At 43.8% G+C, this 19,184-nt stretch overlaps 1 protein-coding gene across 1 annotated transcript in view; it reads right to left on the reverse strand.

The window, feature by feature from the left end:
• Window positions 1–6,826: 6,826 nt before the first annotated feature.
• Window positions 6,827–19,184, reverse strand: part of nfia (nuclear factor I/A) — a 67,595-nt gene continuing 55,237 nt past the window's right edge. The window contains exons 10-11 of the mRNA XM_088004807.1: window positions 18,927–19,015; window positions 6,827–11,205 (exon numbers count right to left, since the gene is read on the reverse strand). Of these exons, the coding sequence (XP_087860933.1) occupies window positions 11,191–11,205; window positions 18,927–19,015 (104 nt within the window). The 3' untranslated portion in view covers window positions 6,827–11,190. The remainder of the gene's footprint in view (window positions 11,206–18,926; window positions 19,016–19,184) is intronic.

A 19,184-nucleotide genomic window follows, 5' to 3' on the forward strand; every position in this document is an offset into this window, starting at 1 on the left:
AAAGACGTTTTGTTACCTGTGGCTATCACACCTTCATGGAGATAAACGCCTCACTGTGGTCAGGCTGCGTCCCATCAGCTCTCTACATGCTGTGGTTTAATCCTTTCTTAAAAACCCAATCTAGATTCAAGTGTACTAGAACATATCTAAGCTCTCTTTCTTACCTAAGGTGCTTGAAAAGTTAGTTAGAATGTTGCCGATTCTGTTTGCAGGACGAGGTTCTGACTCCGGACTGAGGATGTAAATAAATTTTTTATTTCAAGACAGAAAGAAGCAGAATAAACCCTGACAGAACCACCGTCAGTTCAGGTGAACTTCAGTTCGGTTCAGTTCATCCTATTGGTTCCTCCTGTCAGCTGACCAGCCAGCTGGACCAATCACAGCAGCAGAAACCAGGAAGCTGGTCCCAAACCAGCGTCTCCCTCCTGCTGCGGCTGTTTCTCACAAAGTTTCATTATTGATCAGTAACACACATGCACTGTGATTAATGCTAATTGGTGCGTGGATGGGCAGAGCTTTAATTATTTCCTTCATTGGTGTTAAACCGTGTCTGAGCTCATTAAAAACAATAGATTCTGGTTTTAACCTTTAAGCGAGCTGGCCCTCTGTTGTCCTTCTGTTGTTATTGGCTATTGCTTTAGCACTGGCTTGCAGGCGCTAGTGCTAGCTTGGAGGCAGACGGTGGGGGTCTGTTTGTTCGCTGATGACGTGCTGCTGTCCAGTTCTGACCCACAAACCCAAACTAGAACCTGTAATGTAGAGAAACATCAGGCTGCAACGCTAACTGGGAAAAGTGAATGAATGTCTCCATGGAAACAGGTAGCATTTGCTAATCACGCTGCTTTTTTAAAGAAAATCAGCCCACAGCATCATACATCCTTCTCCGTGTTTAACAGCAGGCATGAGCAGCTTTTCCACGTCTCCTCTCTTCATCTCTTCAGTCTGCAGCAGGAAGGACTCAGTCTGACCAAACCAGCCACCTACGGCTCAGAGCTGATGGACCGCTGACTGGTTCTGGTTCCACAGTTCGACCTGTTATCCTGATTCTGGTTCTGACTACAGGCCGATCCAGCTCTGCTTTACCTCATTCTGCTGATTCTCCCAGACCTTCATCTTCACTCTGTAACCTCTGCAGCGTCACACAGCGAGTGTTGAGAGGGCAGATCAGGTCACGACTCAGTGTGTGTGTGTGTGTGTGGAAAGGCGATGCCTGCTATTGGCGGCTGGTTGAATTATTCACACTCCTCTGCGGTCGTCTTCCCCTCTGAAACCTGAGGAGCAGGCGAGCTGCCCCCCTCCCCTCAGCACCCTGGGGGAAGAACCCAAGCTCAGACCACAACAACACAGATCACATGGGGGGGCAGATCACTGAGATGATCCAAACCACAGGCAGCAGGAATCAAACATGGTGTCAGGAATGATGCTGATGCTGCGAAGCTGCAGGAACTGCTGGGTAATGGAGACGTGGGAGGAAGAGGAGGAGGAGGAAGTTCAACCAGGAGAACAAGAAGAGGAAAGAAACAGAACAGCAGATACAATCAGAGCAGAAAATCTGATAACATGTTGATCTGAAACCCAGCAGAACCAAGTCAGTGTGACTCAGATGGCTCAGATGTTATAATGGCCTAGTCAAAGCCCAAACCTCCAACTGTGAAATGAACATTCTAACCGTGAGAAAGGTGTTTGCTGTGACGCATAAGACGTGTCCTGCATCATTGTTTCTACTAAAACAGCCTCATGTGTTGAACCGTCATGGTTTCTCTTTGGCAGCCATTTTGAAAGGAAACGGCCATCTCCAACCTCAGAGGTCCAGTTGCTTTCAGGTGCTGGACTTTAGTCAGGAAACATGAGAGTGAAGCAGCCTGGGTTGTTAGCTTTAGCATTTTTATTTTCATGTGGTTGCATAGGAAACGCACATTTTGCTTTCAGTAAGTTGAGTCTGAGCGGACATGGCGGCGGTGATGGACAGACAAACAGACAGAACGACCCGGTAGAACAGAACCGGCCAAATGAAACACTGGACATCAGGTGACACCAGGTCGGCTCAAAGCGCCGCCTTGCTGTTGAGGCACGAGGTATCGGTACGTTTCAGGTGAGGATGGACGGAAGGGCTGATTGAGCTGGTTTCCATGGTGATTCAGGCAGTGAGCAGGGAATGATGGGAAACGGTGTGGTTCTGCCTCTCCAGCCTCGCTCAAGGGATTATAAAGCTCTCCTTCCTAAAGATTGTCATTAGCGACGCATAGCGCCACCTCCAGGGCACCTGGACAAAGGCAACGAGACGATTCCTTAAGGCTGATCAAACTGAATATTTCACTGGTGATTGGTTCAAACGGTTAAAAACGTCAAGAGCCTGGAAAACAGGAGGGCAGTTTGGAAAGACTGTAAAAACGAATCCCTGGATTGAGTTATACAAGAGATTTCAACACAGTGTGGAGTAAAGCCTGATGCTAATATTTCTATTCTATTATATTCTATTCTCCTAAAGGGCAATGCCAATGCTCTGCTGGCCAGCCATGTTTTGTTCCACTTCCATCCATTTTTGTCCTGATAAACCTTAAAACTTGCTTGAGTTCTCCAGTTAGCCTTCTGATCAGCAGCAGTGAGTTGGAGGTTGAAATGTTTATCATCACTAATTGATGATAAACTCTCACTAATGTCATTGGCAGTGACTAGTACTTGTTCCAAAGCTAATGCTAATTTTAATACAAAATTGTCTTATCTTCTGCCAGGCTGCTAACGCCAAAAATTAATATGACAATAGGCTTTTAACCTTATTATTGTAAAGTTTTGCTATGGTGGACCCCGTCTATTTGGAGATTCAAGGAAAAAGTACATTTTTGCATATTCTTTTTGCAGACCACATCTAGAATATTTAAAAGAAAATGCATCTTGGGCAGCTGAAGTACCTGATACAATGCTTCTTGACACACAACTGGAGCGCCATTTATTTTCCTTGGCGCTGATTGTCTGAACCCTCAAAAGCAGAAATAATGAGGACAATTTGTTATGTTCTGAAGTAGTGCTATGACGGGACTAATGCAAATTAAGGTAAATTTAGCTTTTGATATTGAAAGCAGGCAGTTAAGAGTTTAGAGGGAGTCTCAAGTATTTACAGATTTTAACTTTACAAGCAGCTGTGGACCACAACTCCTTGAAATACCAGGGGTTCATACTGATCTGTTCTACGACCACTTACCACAACTAATTAACATGCTACTAATGTCCACAGCTAGTTACTGGAATTTTCTTCAGTATTAGCATGCTAAATACTGAAGCAGGGTAAAAAGCATTACCCTGCTTTTTAGTGTTAGCAGGGTAATGCTAGCATCCAGCTAATTATTGTGAGCTAATTATTGTTTGTGTTACTAATTCCTACTTTTAAGTAAGTTTATGTAATATTTGCTAATAACATGTGAGCATGTAGCTAATGTTCACACCATTTCATATAATTTAATTGTATTTTTAGTGCTTATGCTCACAGCTAATGAATTTGGTTTTCTTCAGTGCTAGTGCTAACACTATTGTCCCCATCTAATTAACACATGCTTAGGAACTGCTATTAATCACAACTAATAGTTTTAGCTATATTATTAATGTTAACATGCTGATACTTCCACAGCTGATTATTTGATGATTTCATTTAGCATTAAGATACAAACGCTAGTATCAACAGTTACTTAATGTAATTTTATCTATTAGTAATGTGCTAACACTTATATCTATAGGAAATGAATGTTAATTTTAGTGTTACTAATCTCTGCTGCTAAGTCTATATACAAGTCACTGTATTAACATGCTACTAATGTCCATACTAATTATTTTGATTTGATTCAGTTTTAACATGCTAATGCTTCATTTCACAATTAATGTGGTTTTATTTATTGCTGATGCTAACACTAATGTCCACAGTTTTTTTTAAGGATCTCTAATGAGGATTTCTAATCCTTCCAACTAATATCAGCTATGTTCAAAATGTTAGCATTTTGCTAATGTACAGTATATTATTACTTATTATTAGCAGACTAATTTGTTGTCATTTGTGTTAATAAACCAGTGGTAACATACTCAACTAATTATTATGGTTTAATTTATTGTTAGCCAGCTAGGGTTAATCTCTACATTTAATCCAATTTTTGAACATTTATTTACTATTAGCGGTTTAATGCTAAAATCTGAAACTAATTTCTAACAAAGAACCCCACTAATTATCAAGAGTTTAAGTTATTGAGGAAGTTTAGTTAATCACGTATTTGTTGAGAATGGTAGCATATGGCTAATTTCCACAGGTATTTAGGTTTTATTCAGTGTTAGCAAGCTCATGCTAATGCTTGTGTGTAAATTTTATCTTTAGTTAGCCTTGCTAATTTTTTATTAACATGCACAAGTCACTATGTTATCGGTGTACTGACGTCCCAACTCACAAGCTCAGCATGATTTCATTCTGTTAGCATACAAATGCCAACATTCATAGCAAACTATTCAGATTTTATAAGGTTAAGACATTTAATGTAGAAAATATCTTCTGGGAGAGAAATTTAATTATTCAGATTTAGAAAAAAGGATTTTAAAAAAAAGCTTTCAAAGAAAATTTCTGCCAAAGTTTCTACATGTGGAAAGCCGCTAAATCATTTATACTGAAGACTTTATAAGCTAAATAGCTAAACATTGGTAAATGTCACACTTTGGTAAATTATGAAAGTATAAATCTTTCACCATGCTTTGTTTTGCTACCATAAAGCCTTTTTGACATATTTACTAACATTTTTCATTGATAAGAAATGGATAAATAACCAGGTCATGTACATTTCCCTTTGGGTAACTGATATGTTATCAGCTAGATCCTGGAGTTTATAACATCTTGCTGCTGCAGCAGCAGAAATATCAGGCTAACAATGAAAAGGATGTTAACTCCTCTTTCTCCGGTCAGAGCCTAAGCCAGAGAGGATGAGGAGCATCCCATGGAAACAAAGTGTGGCTATGACCTGGCCATTTAGGCAAATATTCATAATTATATGTCAATAAGACATCTCAAAGTCTGACTGCTGGCCATCTAATGCTCCTTCCTTAAATCTCAAGCACTTTGAAAGAGGAATGTTTGATAGATGTTTGGTTTCTGTAAATTAATCTGTGTCCTCTGAAGAAGACGGAAACAGACAGCTTGCAGATTCAATGGCATTGCCCTTTAAGAAAACAGTCTGGTCATCAACAAAGTTTTCTGCCTGAAAGAGATGCATGAGTTGAAGAAACTGTTGAGTTTCAAAGATGTGAGCAGCATCGACAGGCTGCAGGAGCCACTGGAGGTGAGCTAGACGAGCCGATCGACCCCAGCTGGTCCGGGCTGGGGGGGCAAGGCGGAGGCTCCCAGGTACTGCAGCCACCTTCCCTTTAAACCGCTCTGATCCTGCAGGAGCAGCAGCTCGTTTAAAGTCCTGCCAGGGGCAGGGGGTGGAAGGGGGGGCAGCGGAGGAGTCTGGGGAAGTCAGGCTAGATAATGCTGAGCGCTGCAGAAAAATGGAGAAGCCATCGATTGGTTCTCCTGCAGGAAACAGCCCGGGGAGGAGGTAGGGGGTGGGGCTGTTGGTCAATGCATGCTGGAATGTGTGTGTGGACCCCACAAAGCACTAAGCTACCTTCAGGCCTCATGTGGGAGATTAACAAGAGTGCGTGTGTGTGTGTGCATATATATATATATATATATATATATATATATATATATATATATATATATATATATATATATATATATATATATGTGTGTGATGTGTGTGAGGGGGACCAGCTGAGTGTTTGCAGATGCTAAAAACAGTGATCTGGAGATTGTCTGATTAAAACTGTGCGAGGCTGAAGGGCTTAGAACGGGTCCAATCAGAGAGGGACCCAGAGTGTGAGTCTCATCCTGATGGCGTCCCATCATGGCAGGGCCCATTGGGGCCCCTCGTCCTGCAGTGGATGCCTGTCAGACGTCCCTTGCAGATGGTGGTGAGTTGATGAAGAGGAGGGTGAAGATGAACAGGAAGTTCATTTTTTTCCTACTTGCTGTCTTGCTAGACGCTATGGCAGAGCATGCAGGTTACATCAGGTGATTATTGAACATCAGCTAGAGTCAGAAGGCTACTGGTGTTCCGGAGATATAAACAGGTTCAGGAGAATACAGCTTCACAGGCACTACATTTCATATCTTCATATATGGTGGAGTATGCTGGTTCCTGGGTTCGCTCCACGGCGCCCCCTCTGGAGGAACGTGAAGGCTGTTAGTCAGTGCATAGTTCTCATGCAGATTAAGACTGCTGCGCCATGATTGGCTGTGGAGAAGCAAGATGGAGGCACGGTCTAGTCCTCCATCGGTGATCTGTTCAGAAACACCCCGACCCATGACCTCTGACCCCTGACTGCGCAGCAGCAGCTGGAGAGGGGGCTCCTGTTCCTGGGGCATGATGGGGGTAAAAACTGCCCCTCCGTTTCCTGATGAGGCAGCAGAGCTCCTCTGGGGGAGTGAGGTTTGGATCGGTTCTGGTTCCAGCTCTGGTTCAGCTGTGATTGGACCTGCTGCCCGGTTCATGAGAACCGGCCCGGTTTCCTTTGCACCTCCAAACTAAAGCACCATCTCTGGGTTGTTGATCGGGTTTTTGTATCATTAGATGCAGAAAGAGAAGAATTGATCCGTTAATGAAGACATTAAAGAGAAGATTTACTGATCATTAGAATAATTGATTCCTGGGTGGAACCGTAGCAGGAGGTCCGATCACAGCGTCCCGTCGCTCCGCAGCGGTGGAGGCGTGCAGGAGGAGGAGGTGGAGAAAGAAACAGATGGGAAAGAAAAAAATCATGTTGCATAATCAAGCTGTTTATTGTTCTGCATGGAATGGTGAACAGAAAAAAAGATGCCTGGATGCATTTCTAGTTGGGCATCGTTTGGCCAGCTATGTCTCCTGCCTAACAACTAAACTCCTTCAAACGCAGAAAATTTTTGTTTTCCCTTAGAAGGACTAAATTCAGCTTCATCAACACTGAACATACAGAAACTGTAACATCCATTTACAATGGGGGTGGGGGTCACCCTGGGCTGCAGAAGAGCATCAACATAGGAAATGTGCATAAATACATAAAAAAGGAAACTCAAGAAAAAAGGAGGAAACGGGAAAGTTTTCAACTTGGATCCAGTTTCCAGGAAAAAAACAACCTCCGTAGAAACAGTCAGAAAATTCACAACACCACAGTTTCCTCACTTAGTCATTGTTAAAAAAGTCCTGCATTAGAAAATAGGGCAGCTTTAAAATCAATAAACTATACAGCACTCAGTCAGGGCTCCAGCCAGTAGGAGGCGCTCCCTCTGCCTTCACTGCAGAACCAACTAAATGAACAAACAACAAACAAACTCGCTGCCCACACTACTGCTCACTCATTGTAGTTTCCTTAAAAATGTCTCGAACTCTCAGCGACAGTCAGATTCAAACCAACTGATCAGATTTTTGACACTTAAAATAATGTCCGTGCAATTTTCTCATTTTATTCCCTTTAATCGATTCGACCTAGAAGCTGCTTTTCTGTATTCACCATCTCATATTTAGTGCAGATAGATAATGCCCAACTCACAGCTAAAGGCAAGGCAGGAACAGACTGACCCTCGGCCCTCACAGCCTCAAACCCAACAGAACCGGACAGATCTGTTTCACAGAACCGTCCGCACTCTGACGGATGACAGCTTGGATTTGTTTAAGGTCGGGTTCATGAGACAGCAGCCTGGCTCATCGGACCAGAGCCACCACAGCGGCCCAGTAGGGTCCGGCTTCGATCTGAAGGAAGGAAAACTAACCATAAAAAGACGTGTCAGAGTGCAAGCAGATATTGCATAATTTACATCCGATACTCGGATCAGGGAACAATCAGGCAGACAAACGGGAAGATGTGAAACCTTCCAGCAACAGATGGAAAATTCCCTGGAAAGACGGAGAAGATCACGAAGCGGTCGACCAGAAGGTCTGGATTCAGTTAAATGAGCAGCAAATAGCGCTGGAAGCTGTTTCTGCTGCTCTGCCCCCTACTGGAGCGCTGTGGTAACAACAGGGAGACTCTGGAGTTCTAAAGCTGACCGCCAGTTGGAGTTGGATGTCTGGGCTCCACTAAGCTGATCTCTGCTCCAGAACCAGAACATCCAGCAATCAATCAGAATGCGGTTTATAACTCCATTTATTCTCATCTGAACAGTGGAGGACCACCAAGCTGCTCCGCCCACAAGCTAACAACCCCTTAATGCCCGAATGTCCGAGTGCACAAAAACTTAGACATTATAAATTTGAACATTTCAGACACCATTAGTGTAAATTTAGCTATGATGCTAATTAGCAACACCAGGCAGTTAAGGAATGAAACGGATTGAATTAGGTCAAATTTTTCTTTTTGAACAACCACTGTTTTTTCATCATTATAGTGTTTTAAACACTGTAAAATTCCTTCACAGCAGTCCCATGAAATCAGTTTTACAAACTGATTTTCAGCAGACATTTTTGACCAACCATTTGTTTTTATCCTGCAGTGTTTCAAATAGAGCTAACTACTGAAAAATGTCTTTACTGTAATGTCCTAGAAGCTTTTGTTCCCTAAATCCAGATAAAACAGATATTATACACTTGTGAAAATAATTATTTATTAATGAATATTTATATATAATAAAAATACTATTTACTTTTTTTTTTACAAATATATCTAAATTTATATATATAGGTTCTAAAGACTAGCATCACTCATTTTCATTCATTAGTTGCCGAGTGTTACTAAAAAACTTCAAACACAAATTAGAAATAAATTTTAGAATTTTAAACATGTGTGGTCTGTTTTAATATATCATGTATAGAAAACATTAGTCTAAAAATATATTTTTATTGCACAACCTAGCTGAGGATTCAGATTATTAATAGTTTATCGGCCAATTGCACAATTCCGCTTCCATGAACCACATGTAGTTCACACTCCGACCACTGGGTGGTATCAGAGCACATCTAAAATCAAACTTAATATGAGAGGAATAAGTATCAACCAATGTTTGGCTATATATACAACAAGACAGGCATGTAGCTAGTAAGCTTCACTCATTCATCAGGGAGTAAAAATGTTTTGATAATTGATGCAGATTATTATTCTAATATAATTAAAGCAGATTTTTTATGTCTCTTATAATAGAGATAAGTTTGCTATATAAAAAGAGCTTTGTGTCCTATCAGAAACAAAATAGAGCCAAGCTTGCCAGGGGTATAGATAATTATGGGCTGTAGAGCAGCTTGTGGTTCGGACCTGGAGCTGCTTTGGTGGAAAAAGTCCAGCGAACGTTTCCATCTGCAGCCTTCAGGAGATCCAGCCTCAAACACGGAGGAGACCATCTGACCTTTAACCGCCTCCAAAACGAGTTCTTCACAACTTCCTCCTAATAAAACCAAAATTAATCAGCCTACAGCGCCACCTGCAGGCCACGCCACCTTAAAGCTGGTTTGACCACAGGTTGGACATCCTGCTAGTGTTTGTGGCGCAGAGACCAGGATCAGCTAATTTAGACACAGGACAGACAAAGTAACATTTTGGATTTGAAGACCGGACCGGTTCTACTGCTGCCAGGAAAACATGAGAGGAAAAGAACCGAGAGCTGTAGGGAAGTGAAGAACCGACAGGAAGTGCCTCATGTTGGGATATCATCCGTTTATCACTAACTACGTCATCTATGGAGAAAACGGCCACAAACACGAACACATGCAGATTTTTTTAACTTATTTTTATGACTTTTTCCACTTAAACTCGTGTTAACGTCGGGTGTGTGTGTCTATAGATATTTATAGGATAAGAAAGAAAAAACAAACTGAAGAAGAGTTAAAATCTTCATAAATAAACCACGCCCCCTGATGACACACTCACAGCCTATTGGCCAGCTGGAGGAAGAAGTGCCTGTGATTGGATGGAGCCTCTGGAAGACCCAGCCAATCACATGACAGCCCGTTGCCAGGCAGATTATCTTGCCAAACTGATTTGTTTCAAGCTTAAATTGTTGTGATTTGGCCTCAGGAGACATTTTGTTTCCCTGACGCAGAATAAATTTCAAATAAAGGAATCGTTATTCATTCCTATTTGAGCTGAATGAACATCAGTCCTTTGCTCAGAAACTGATCTCTGATTCAGACGTTCTCATATCAAACTACCAGATTATCAAAGAACGACGCGGTTTGGTGGTTTCTCACTGGGTTGGGGTTCCCCAAGGCTGCGTGTCGGTTTGTCGCTCAGTGTTTTAGAGTCCCAGGTCTGAGCGGACTACAAGAAAAATATACATTTAGATATATTTAATAATCCAACAACTAGTCAACAAAATTGCACTTTTCCTCATGATTTCACTGTTAAGTTTGAGAGGTGGGGCTCTCCCCTGACTGGCGGCGTGGCTCCGGACCCCCGGGGGTTCGGCCCGCCCTGCGTACGCTGCCTCTTCACCTGGACAGGTGGATGGATGGAAGGAGAGAATGGAGGCTAAAAGAGAGAAACCGATGAGCCATGAAGCCTCCAGAGAAACGAGCGCCTGGTGAAGCGTAGCAGCGAATCCAGACCACCTTCAGGATGCCCCACCCAGAGCCCCCACGGTTAGTTCATGCTGCTCCGCCCCCGGCTCAGCTCCTCCCATCATGCTACCGTCCAAGTCCTGAAGAGAGCTAGGGAAGGAGGCAGCGTCCGTCCCAGGAGGTTTGTTTCAGCTGGTGTCTCTGAGCCAGGTGGCCCCCTGCCAACTCCCGGCTGCAGGGATCCACTAAGGAGGAAGGGGTGGTGGCAGCCTTGAGGGCTTCAAACCACTGCAAAAGTTCACACGGCACAAAGTGATGGAAAGGTAGGTCCTCCACAGAGGAATAACTGGGACTCAGTCTGATGACGTTCCCAGAACAGGTCGCTTCCCCCGTTGCCCCACAGGTCAGGGATTCAGGGAAAAAGGTTCAGGACTCAGATCCAGCACTACAGATATACGATCCAAGAGTCTGCAAGGAATTCTGGGACGAACGATTCGCAGCGTGGGAGCGCTTAATCTGCTTTAGCCATGCCGATGCCGAGTCATTGACGGTGGAACCAGGATCTGCAGGACCAGTGACGGGGTTGACCAGGGACAGCTGGTGTTGGAGGACAGGCTGCAGCGGCTGGCCATAGAGGGCGTCTGCGCCTCCGGAGTCCTTATCCCAGGTACCACTGTGGAGACAGATACAGGGGTCAACGTCAGGGTTCCTCCACACCTCACCAGCTCACATTTCACATTCCTAAGGCCATTATCAATGAAATTTAAGGCCTGTATCACATCAGAAATGTACAAAAGAAAATCACACACATATATGAAGACATTTAATTACTTGTGAAATCAACTATATATCTTGTCACGTTCTTACTTTAGTTGAAGACATTAATTATTGTTCCTTTTAATCTCTTTCCCTATTTGTCAGCATTGGTGGCTCTCCGTTCTCACGAGGCTCTACTCCTTCTCCTGTGCTCCTCTTCCTCAGCAGTATTTCCCTCCACAGTAACAACTCTGGTTGGACTCATTTCTGTTGAAAGCTGGACTCCACCAAGGTCACCTTGTGTTACCAATTCTGCCCTTTATGGACTCTTTCTGGCCAATGCGTTGATCCCGTTTGGGCGTCTTGGGGTCAGATAATGTGGTCTGATCGGCTTCATCAGGCAGTGATCTGCAGCTCCCATTGAATCGGTTCGCCGCCAACATGAGGATCAGCGCCTCCAAATCTGAAGGTCCAGAAAAGGGTAGAGTGCCTTCTCTAGGTTGGGGCAGTTGAAGAGCTCAAGACATCAGAATCTTTTTCACAAATGATGGAAACACATGGTGAGGTGATCCAGCAGGAGGAGGCCCAGAGGAAGACTAGGACAAGCTGGGAGGAAGGTGATGGACGGATGGATGTGTGGATAACTGGACAACCGTTAAAATTCACTGAACCACTGCCTTCAGAGTTTGTCACACCAAAAGCTGCTCTCAGACAAGTGGCAGTAGAAGCAGCGACTGTTTCTTGGGAGCCTTCAGCATCACCAGGGGAGCCAAACTGTGACCTCTCTCAGGTCTGTTCGCAGCTTTGAATGTCTCACTGCATGTGGTTCTGCAGTAATGGTGTCCAAAGTGGGTCCTGGAGGCCCGGCATCCTGCATGTTTTAGTTCTCTCCCTGGTTTAACGCACCTGGATCAAATGATGGCTCGTTAGAGGCCTAAGAAGAACACCGACATGCTGAAAAGGTGGTTACTAACACCAGGGAGAGAACTAAAACATGCAGGATGCCGGGCCTCCAGGACCCACTTTGGGCCCCCTGCTCTACAGCCTTAAGCCCTGTAAAGACGAGACTTTAGCACAAAATGCACCTAGCATCTTATGTCGTACAGGCAAATAGCAATAAATTTGCATCAATGAGAGACACTAGCTAGCAAGGGTATGTTAGCAGCTACTTAGCGGTAGCCACAACTGCCTCAAGAATGTAATGAAGATGTCTGTAGATGACTTAAACTGAAAAGTCCTGTGAGAAAAAAAAACTACGTACATAGAATATATGAGATTTAAAAATCCTGCCACGACATAGTTTAAGACCCGTGATTAACGTTTTTAAGTCCAACTTATATTTTTAAAATTAATTTAAGACATTATAAGGCCTTATTTTTAGCATCTGAGCAGATCTTGGACAAGCAGCTAAAAGTCCAAAGAACATCTGAAGAACTTCTGATCAAATATAAAACCATCCACTGCCAGTAGGGGGCGCCAAACCCTGGGTGGACCGTGGGAGGGTTCAGACCACCAGACCCATTCCTTTGTGCGCGCGTGTGTGTGTTGTCTCTGATCGGCCGGCATCGATCGCCAAACGTTCACGTTTCACCAATCTCCCCCTCATCATCCTCGCTGCCTGGCCAAGTTCAAGTTCATCCTCGTCTTACATCATGTCTGGTTGCTAGGGACGACCAGACGGCCTGGGACGTGACTGCCATCGCCAAGGAACCCCCCCACCTTTAAACACTCCCTCACTTTACTACCCGTCCCATCTCATCATCCTCACTCCTCTTCCTCAGCATTCCTCTCTGGATCACTTTCTCCTCTTCATCCTGGCATGCACTTCACACACACACACACACAGCATTGATTTAAAGTGAGCACACACACATCTGGAGACAGAAGCAGAGTTTAGGAAGCGTGTTGAGAAGAACAGGAAGTTTAATAAAACAGAGCCGGATCGCTCCACTCTTTCTACTTCTCTCTCTGTTTTCTCTCCATTTTCTCAATTTTCTCTCCATTCTCTGTTTTCTCTCCATTTTCTCTCAGTTTTCTCTCTGTTTTCTCTCAGTTCTCTCTCCGTTCTCTCTATTTTCTCTCTGTTCTCTCAATTTTCTCTCCGTTCTCTCAATTTTCTCTCTGTTCTCTCAATTTTCTCTCCGTTCTCTGTTTTCTCTCCATTTTCTCTCAACTTTCTCTCCGTTCTGTTTTCTCTCCATTTTCTCTCAGTTTTCTCTCCGTTCTCTCAGTTTTCTCTCCATTCTCTCAGTTTTCTCTCTGTTCTCTCAGTTTTCTCTCCGTTCTCTCAATTTTCTCTCCGTTCTCTCAATTTTCTCTCCGTTCTCTGTTTTCTCTCCGTTCTCTCAATTTTCTCTCCGTTCTCTCAATTTTCTCTCCGTTCTCTCAGTTTTCTCTGTTCTGTCAGTTTTCTCTCTGTTTTCTCTCAGCTCTCTCTCAGTTTTCTCTCCGTTCTCTCTCCGTTCTCTCCCAGTTTTCTCTCTGTTCTCTCAGTTTTCTCTCCGTTCTCTCTCAGTTTTCTCTCCGTTCTCTCTCCGTTCTCTCCCAGTTTTCTCTCTGTTCTCTCAGTTTTCTCTCCGTTCTCTCAGTTTTCTCTGTTCTGTCAGTTTTCTCTCTGTTTTCTCTCAGCTCTCTCTCAGTTTTCTCTCCGTTCTCTCTCCGTTCTCTCCCAGTTTTCTCTCTGTTCTCTCAGTTTTCTCTCCGTTCTCTCTCAGTTTTCTCTCCGTTCTCTCCCAGTTTTCTCTCCGTTCTCTCAGTTTTCTCTCCGTTTTCTCTCCGTTCTCTCAATTTTCTCTCCGTTCTCTCAATTTTCTCTCCGTTCACCGTTTTCTTTCCATTTTCTTTCAGTTTTCTCTCCGTTCTCTCCATTTTCTCTCCGTTTTCTCTGTTCTCTCTCAGTTTTCTCTCTGTTTTCTCTCCGTTCTGTCAGTTTTCTCTCTGTTTCTCTTCTCCGTTCTCCCAGTTTTCTCTCCGTTCTCTCAGTTTTCTCTCTGTTCTCTCTCAGTTTTCTCTCCGTTCTCCCAGTTTTCTCTCCGTTCTCCCAGTTTTCTCTCCGTTCTCTCTCAGTTTTCTCTCCGTTCTCTCCCAGTTTTCTCTCCGTTCTCTCAGTTTTCTCTCCGTTCTCTCAGTTTTCTCTCAGTTTTGTCTCCGTTCTCTCAGTTTTCTCTGTTCTCTCTCAGTTTTCTCTGTTTTCTCTCTGTTCTCTCTGTTTTCTCTCCGTTCTCTCCCAGTTTTCTCTCCGTTCTCTCAGTTTTCTCTCCGTTTTCTCAGTTTTCTCTCCGTTCTCTCAATTTTCTCTTCGTTCTCTCAATTTTCTCTCCGTTCACCGTTTTCTTTCCATTTTCTTTCAGTTTTCTCTCCGTTCTCTCCATTTTCTCTCCGTTTTCTCTGTTCTCTCTCAGTTTTCTCTCTGTTTTCTCTCCGTTCTGTCAGTTTTCTCTCTGTTTCTCTTCTCCGTTCTCCCAGTTTTCTCTCCGTTCTCTCAGTTTTCTCTCTGTTCTCTCTCAGTTTTCTCTCCGTTCTCCCAGTTTTCTCTCCGTTCTCCCAGTTTTCTCTCAGTTTTCTCTCCGTTCTCTCTGTTCTCTCTCAGTTTTCTCTCTGTTTTCTCTCCGTTCTGTCAGTTTTCTCTCTGTTTCTCTTCTCCGTTCTCCCAGTTTTCTCTCCGTTCTCTCAGTTTTCTCTCTGTTCTCTCTCAGTTTTCTCTCCGTTCTCCCAGTTTTCTCTGTTCTCTCTCAGTTTTCTCTCTGTTTTCTCTCCGTTCTGTCAGTTTTCTCTCTGTTTCTCTTCTCCGTTCTCCCAGTTTTCTCTCCGTTCTCTCAGTTTTCTCTCTGTTCTCTCTCAGTTTTCTCTCCGTTCTCCCAGTTTTCTCTGTTCTCTCTCAGTTTTCTCTCTGTTTTCTCTCCGTTCTGTCAGTTTTCTCTCTGTTTCTCTTCTCCGTTCTCCCAGTTTTCTCTCCGTTCTCTCAGTTTTCTCTCTGTTCTCTCTCAGTTTTCTCTCCGTTCTCCCAGTTTTCTCTCCGTTCTCCCAGTTTTCTCTCCGTTCTCTCTCAGTTTTCTCTCCGTTCTGTCAGTTTTCTCTCTGTTTCTCTTCTCCGTTCTCCCAGTTTTCTCTCCGTTCTCTCAGTTTTCTCTCTGTTCTCTCTCAGTTTTCTCTCCGTTCTCCCAGTTTTCTCTGTTCTCTCTCAGTTTTCTCTCTGTTTTCTCTCCGTTCTGTCAGTTTTCTCTCTGTTTCTCTTCTCCGTTCTCCCAGTTTTCTCTCCGTTCTCTCAGTTTTCTCTCTGTTCTCTCTCAGTTTTCTCTCCGTTCTCCCAGTTTTCTCTCTGTTCTCCCAGTTTTCTCTCCGTTCTCTCTCAGTTTTCTCTCCGTTCTCTCTGTTCTCTCTCAGTTTTCTCTCTGTTTTCTCTCCGTTCTGTCAGTTTTCTCTCTGTTTCTCTTCTCCGTTCTCCCAGTTTTCTCTCCGTTCTCTCAGTTTTCTCTCTGTTCTCTCTCAGTTTTCTCTCCGTTCTCCCAGTTTTCTCTCTGTTCTCCCAGTTTTCTCTCCGTTCTCTCTCAGTTTTCTCTCCGTTCTCTCCCAGTTTTCTCTCCGTTCTCTCAGTTTTCTCTCCGTTCTCTCTGTTTTCTCTCAGTTTTCTCTCCGTTCTCTCAGTTTTCTCTCAGTTTTGTCTCCGTTCTCTCAGTTTTCTCTGTTCTCTCTCAGTTTTCTCTGTTCTCTCTCCGTTCTCTCTCAGTTCTCTCAGTTTTCTCTCCGTTGTCAGTTTTCTCTCCGTTCTCTCAGTTTTCTCTGTTCTCTCTCCGTTCTCTCAGTTTTCTCTGTTCTCTCTCCGTTCTCTCAGTTTTCTCTGTTCTCTCTCCGTTAGCTCCAGTGTGTTGCCGTGCGGCCCTCTCTCCTGACTCGTTGTAATTCTGCTGTGCGCGCAGTGATAGAGGAGAAGACTGGAAGGTTAGTTTTTAATCAATACAACTTGCTGACGCCGGGACTTTTCTGGCCTGCTCTCTCTCTCCCACTGTGTGTCGGTGTCTCTCGCCCCCCGCTGCAGTAGCCCCCCCTCTCCTGAGAGATTCTGAAGATGAAACGCTCACTGACCCACCGACCGGACCAGACCGAACCGGATGGACAGACAGACAGCAGAGCCTCCTCCTTGAGGTCCACTGCCCCCCGGCACCTAGTCGCACAGAACCGGTCCAGAACTCTCTCTGCTCCTGATCTGAACTGGGCTGGAATCGGGTTTACATACAGACCAAGTTTAGACTCGAAGTGAGGCAGGAAACACCTGGATGGGGTCAGACAGAGCCTGGAACAGAGACCGGACCCGACCCAACCCCGGATTGGACCGATTCATCTCAGTGTAGGATAATCTTCCCCTGGATTGGTTCTGGTCCGGTTCAGGAACTCAGATGGAGTGGTCACAGAACCAACCCAATGAGCAAAGATGATCCAGAACCAGTACTTATGGTTCCGGTTCTGATGGTTCTTTAAGAACTTCTGGACACTGGTTTCCCACGGTAACCAGCTTGGTGCCCAACCATCTGCCTCCAAGCACACAGACTGGCATGATGGTATGATGGTTACTGTGGAGATGAAGGGGGCGGGGCCAGTGAACTGTGGCCCCTCTCCCCCCTCCAGCGGTTCTCTCTCTCCAGAGACTGTCGATCGCCCACACTGAGCCACAGTTAGCAGACAGATTTAATATACTTCAAAGTATTTTTACGTTAGAAAAGAGTTCAGCCTTTTGTCTGAAACCTCTGGTGGGATTGATAACATCTGATAATATCTAATAATATCCGATTATAACAGATAATACCCAACAATATCTTATAATATGTAATAATATTGGATAACATCTGATAATATCAGATAATATTCAATAATATCAGATAATATCCGATAATTGATAATATCCAACATCAGATAATATCTAATAATATCAGATGACATCTGAAAATATCTAATAACTGATAATATCGGATAATATCTAAAATCAGATAATGTCCAACAATTTCCGATAATACCTAATAATATCCAATATCAGATAATATCTGATATCTGATATCACATAATGTCTGATAATATCTGATAATATATAGTAATAACTGATAATATTGGATAATATCTGATACTATCAGATATCTAATAATATACTAAATCTAATCATATTTAATAACAACTGATAATATCAGATAACATGCAACAATATCCAATGATATCAGATAATATCTAGTAATATCTGATAATATCTAGGTCCTGTGTTAAAATAATGACTACAAAATGAATCTTGGTAAAATATTTTGCCCATCCCAAATTTAATAGAAAACAGCATCTTTGGATTTAAACAGAAAGTTTTCCTTCTTTGCAGATTTTAGATTTAAGGAATTCCTCATAAGTCACAGAGAGGAAGAGGAAGAAGAGTGCATGCAGCTTCAGCCTCAGCAGCGCCTCCTGGAGGCAGAGGAGGAACAAATAAATAACCAACTGTTTCAGTGACAAACACCTGGACCATGTTGGCCTCTCAGAGGGTGTGTTTGTGTGAGTGTGTGTGTGAGACAGAATCAATAAATCGACAGACTCGTTCACTGCAGGTCATCACACACACACACACACACACACACACACACACACACACACACACACACACACACACACACACACACACACAGCAGAGCGATGGAGCATGTCTGAAATGCCAACAGAGGACTCCCAGCTTATTGTTTTCTGTGTGTGAGAGAGAGAGATGAGTTAAAGCACGACCGGGCCAATCGTTACACTCTTCATAAATCAGCTGACAAACACACCCTGACCTGGACCGCTCCCCACAGCAAACACACACACACACACACACACACACACACACACACACACACACACACACACACACACACACACACACACACACTCAGACAGCATGAGAAGTGGATGCTGCATTCAGTGACCAGCTGCTCTGCAGGAAATATCAGATGAATGTTTTTCTGTTTGTATTTGGATTCTGTGATTAAAACACCAGAAAGATAAAAGTGTCACATGACTAATCAGCGGGCCAATCACCAACCCACGCTCAGTTAGCCCCGCCCCTCATCAGGTTCACATCCAGATGTAAAGACAGAACCCAGAATCTGTCGCCTGCAGACCTTCTGCTGAGAGCTCCAGAACCTGCAGCGGGTCTGGAAGGTTCTGATGTCTGTCGGCAGGTTTCCAGTTCAGAGGTTTTTGAACTGATTCATGATTAATTTCCAGTTTTTCAGGAGTTTGAAGCTTTGGTCTCCATATTTCCATGAGTGGATTAAAGTTCCACAAACATCTACTGAACTCTTTGGTGCCTGATGACATCACAAAAGGAAACTTCTACAAAGATTTGCTTGTTTTTCTTTACTCTTTTACTGCTGAAATTTTGCTTACTTAAATTTAAAATGAGGTTCTGACATCCAAACAGAAGAACCCGAGACGCTCAGCGCCAGCAGCAGGAAGCAGCAGCAGAGCCAGGAAGCTAACCGGAGCGTTAGCTTCCTGAGCTAACCATAGCTGGACACCCAGATGTTCCAGACCTGCTGCACTTCCACAGGAAGGAGTTCTGTCACCCCGCTCAGACCCGCTTGGACCCGTCTGGACCTGGCAGGTGTCCCAGAACCGGCCGGGGGCGGGGCTTACCTGCGGCTGCTGAGGGATGTTGAAGCTGGGGTCTCGAGGGCCGACGCTGACGAACCGCTGGGCTGGAGATGTGGTGGGGGTGGAGTACGCTGCACAGAAAACACACACACACAGGTGAGTAAGACATGAATATGTTAACAGGCATTAATTATCAAACTTTAAAAAGTGATGTAGCTTTATGTGTTAATACTAAATTACTCTGTCATTTGTTGTTAGTCTAAACTTTCTTCATCTGATTTATCCTGCAGTGTTACAAGC

This window comes from Poecilia mexicana, unplaced genomic scaffold, assembly GCF_051168715.1.
Source record: "Poecilia mexicana isolate PSO_F unplaced genomic scaffold, ASM5116871v1 scaffold_4, whole genome shotgun sequence".
Taxonomy (NCBI): Eukaryota; Metazoa; Chordata; class Actinopteri; order Cyprinodontiformes; family Poeciliidae; genus Poecilia; species Poecilia mexicana.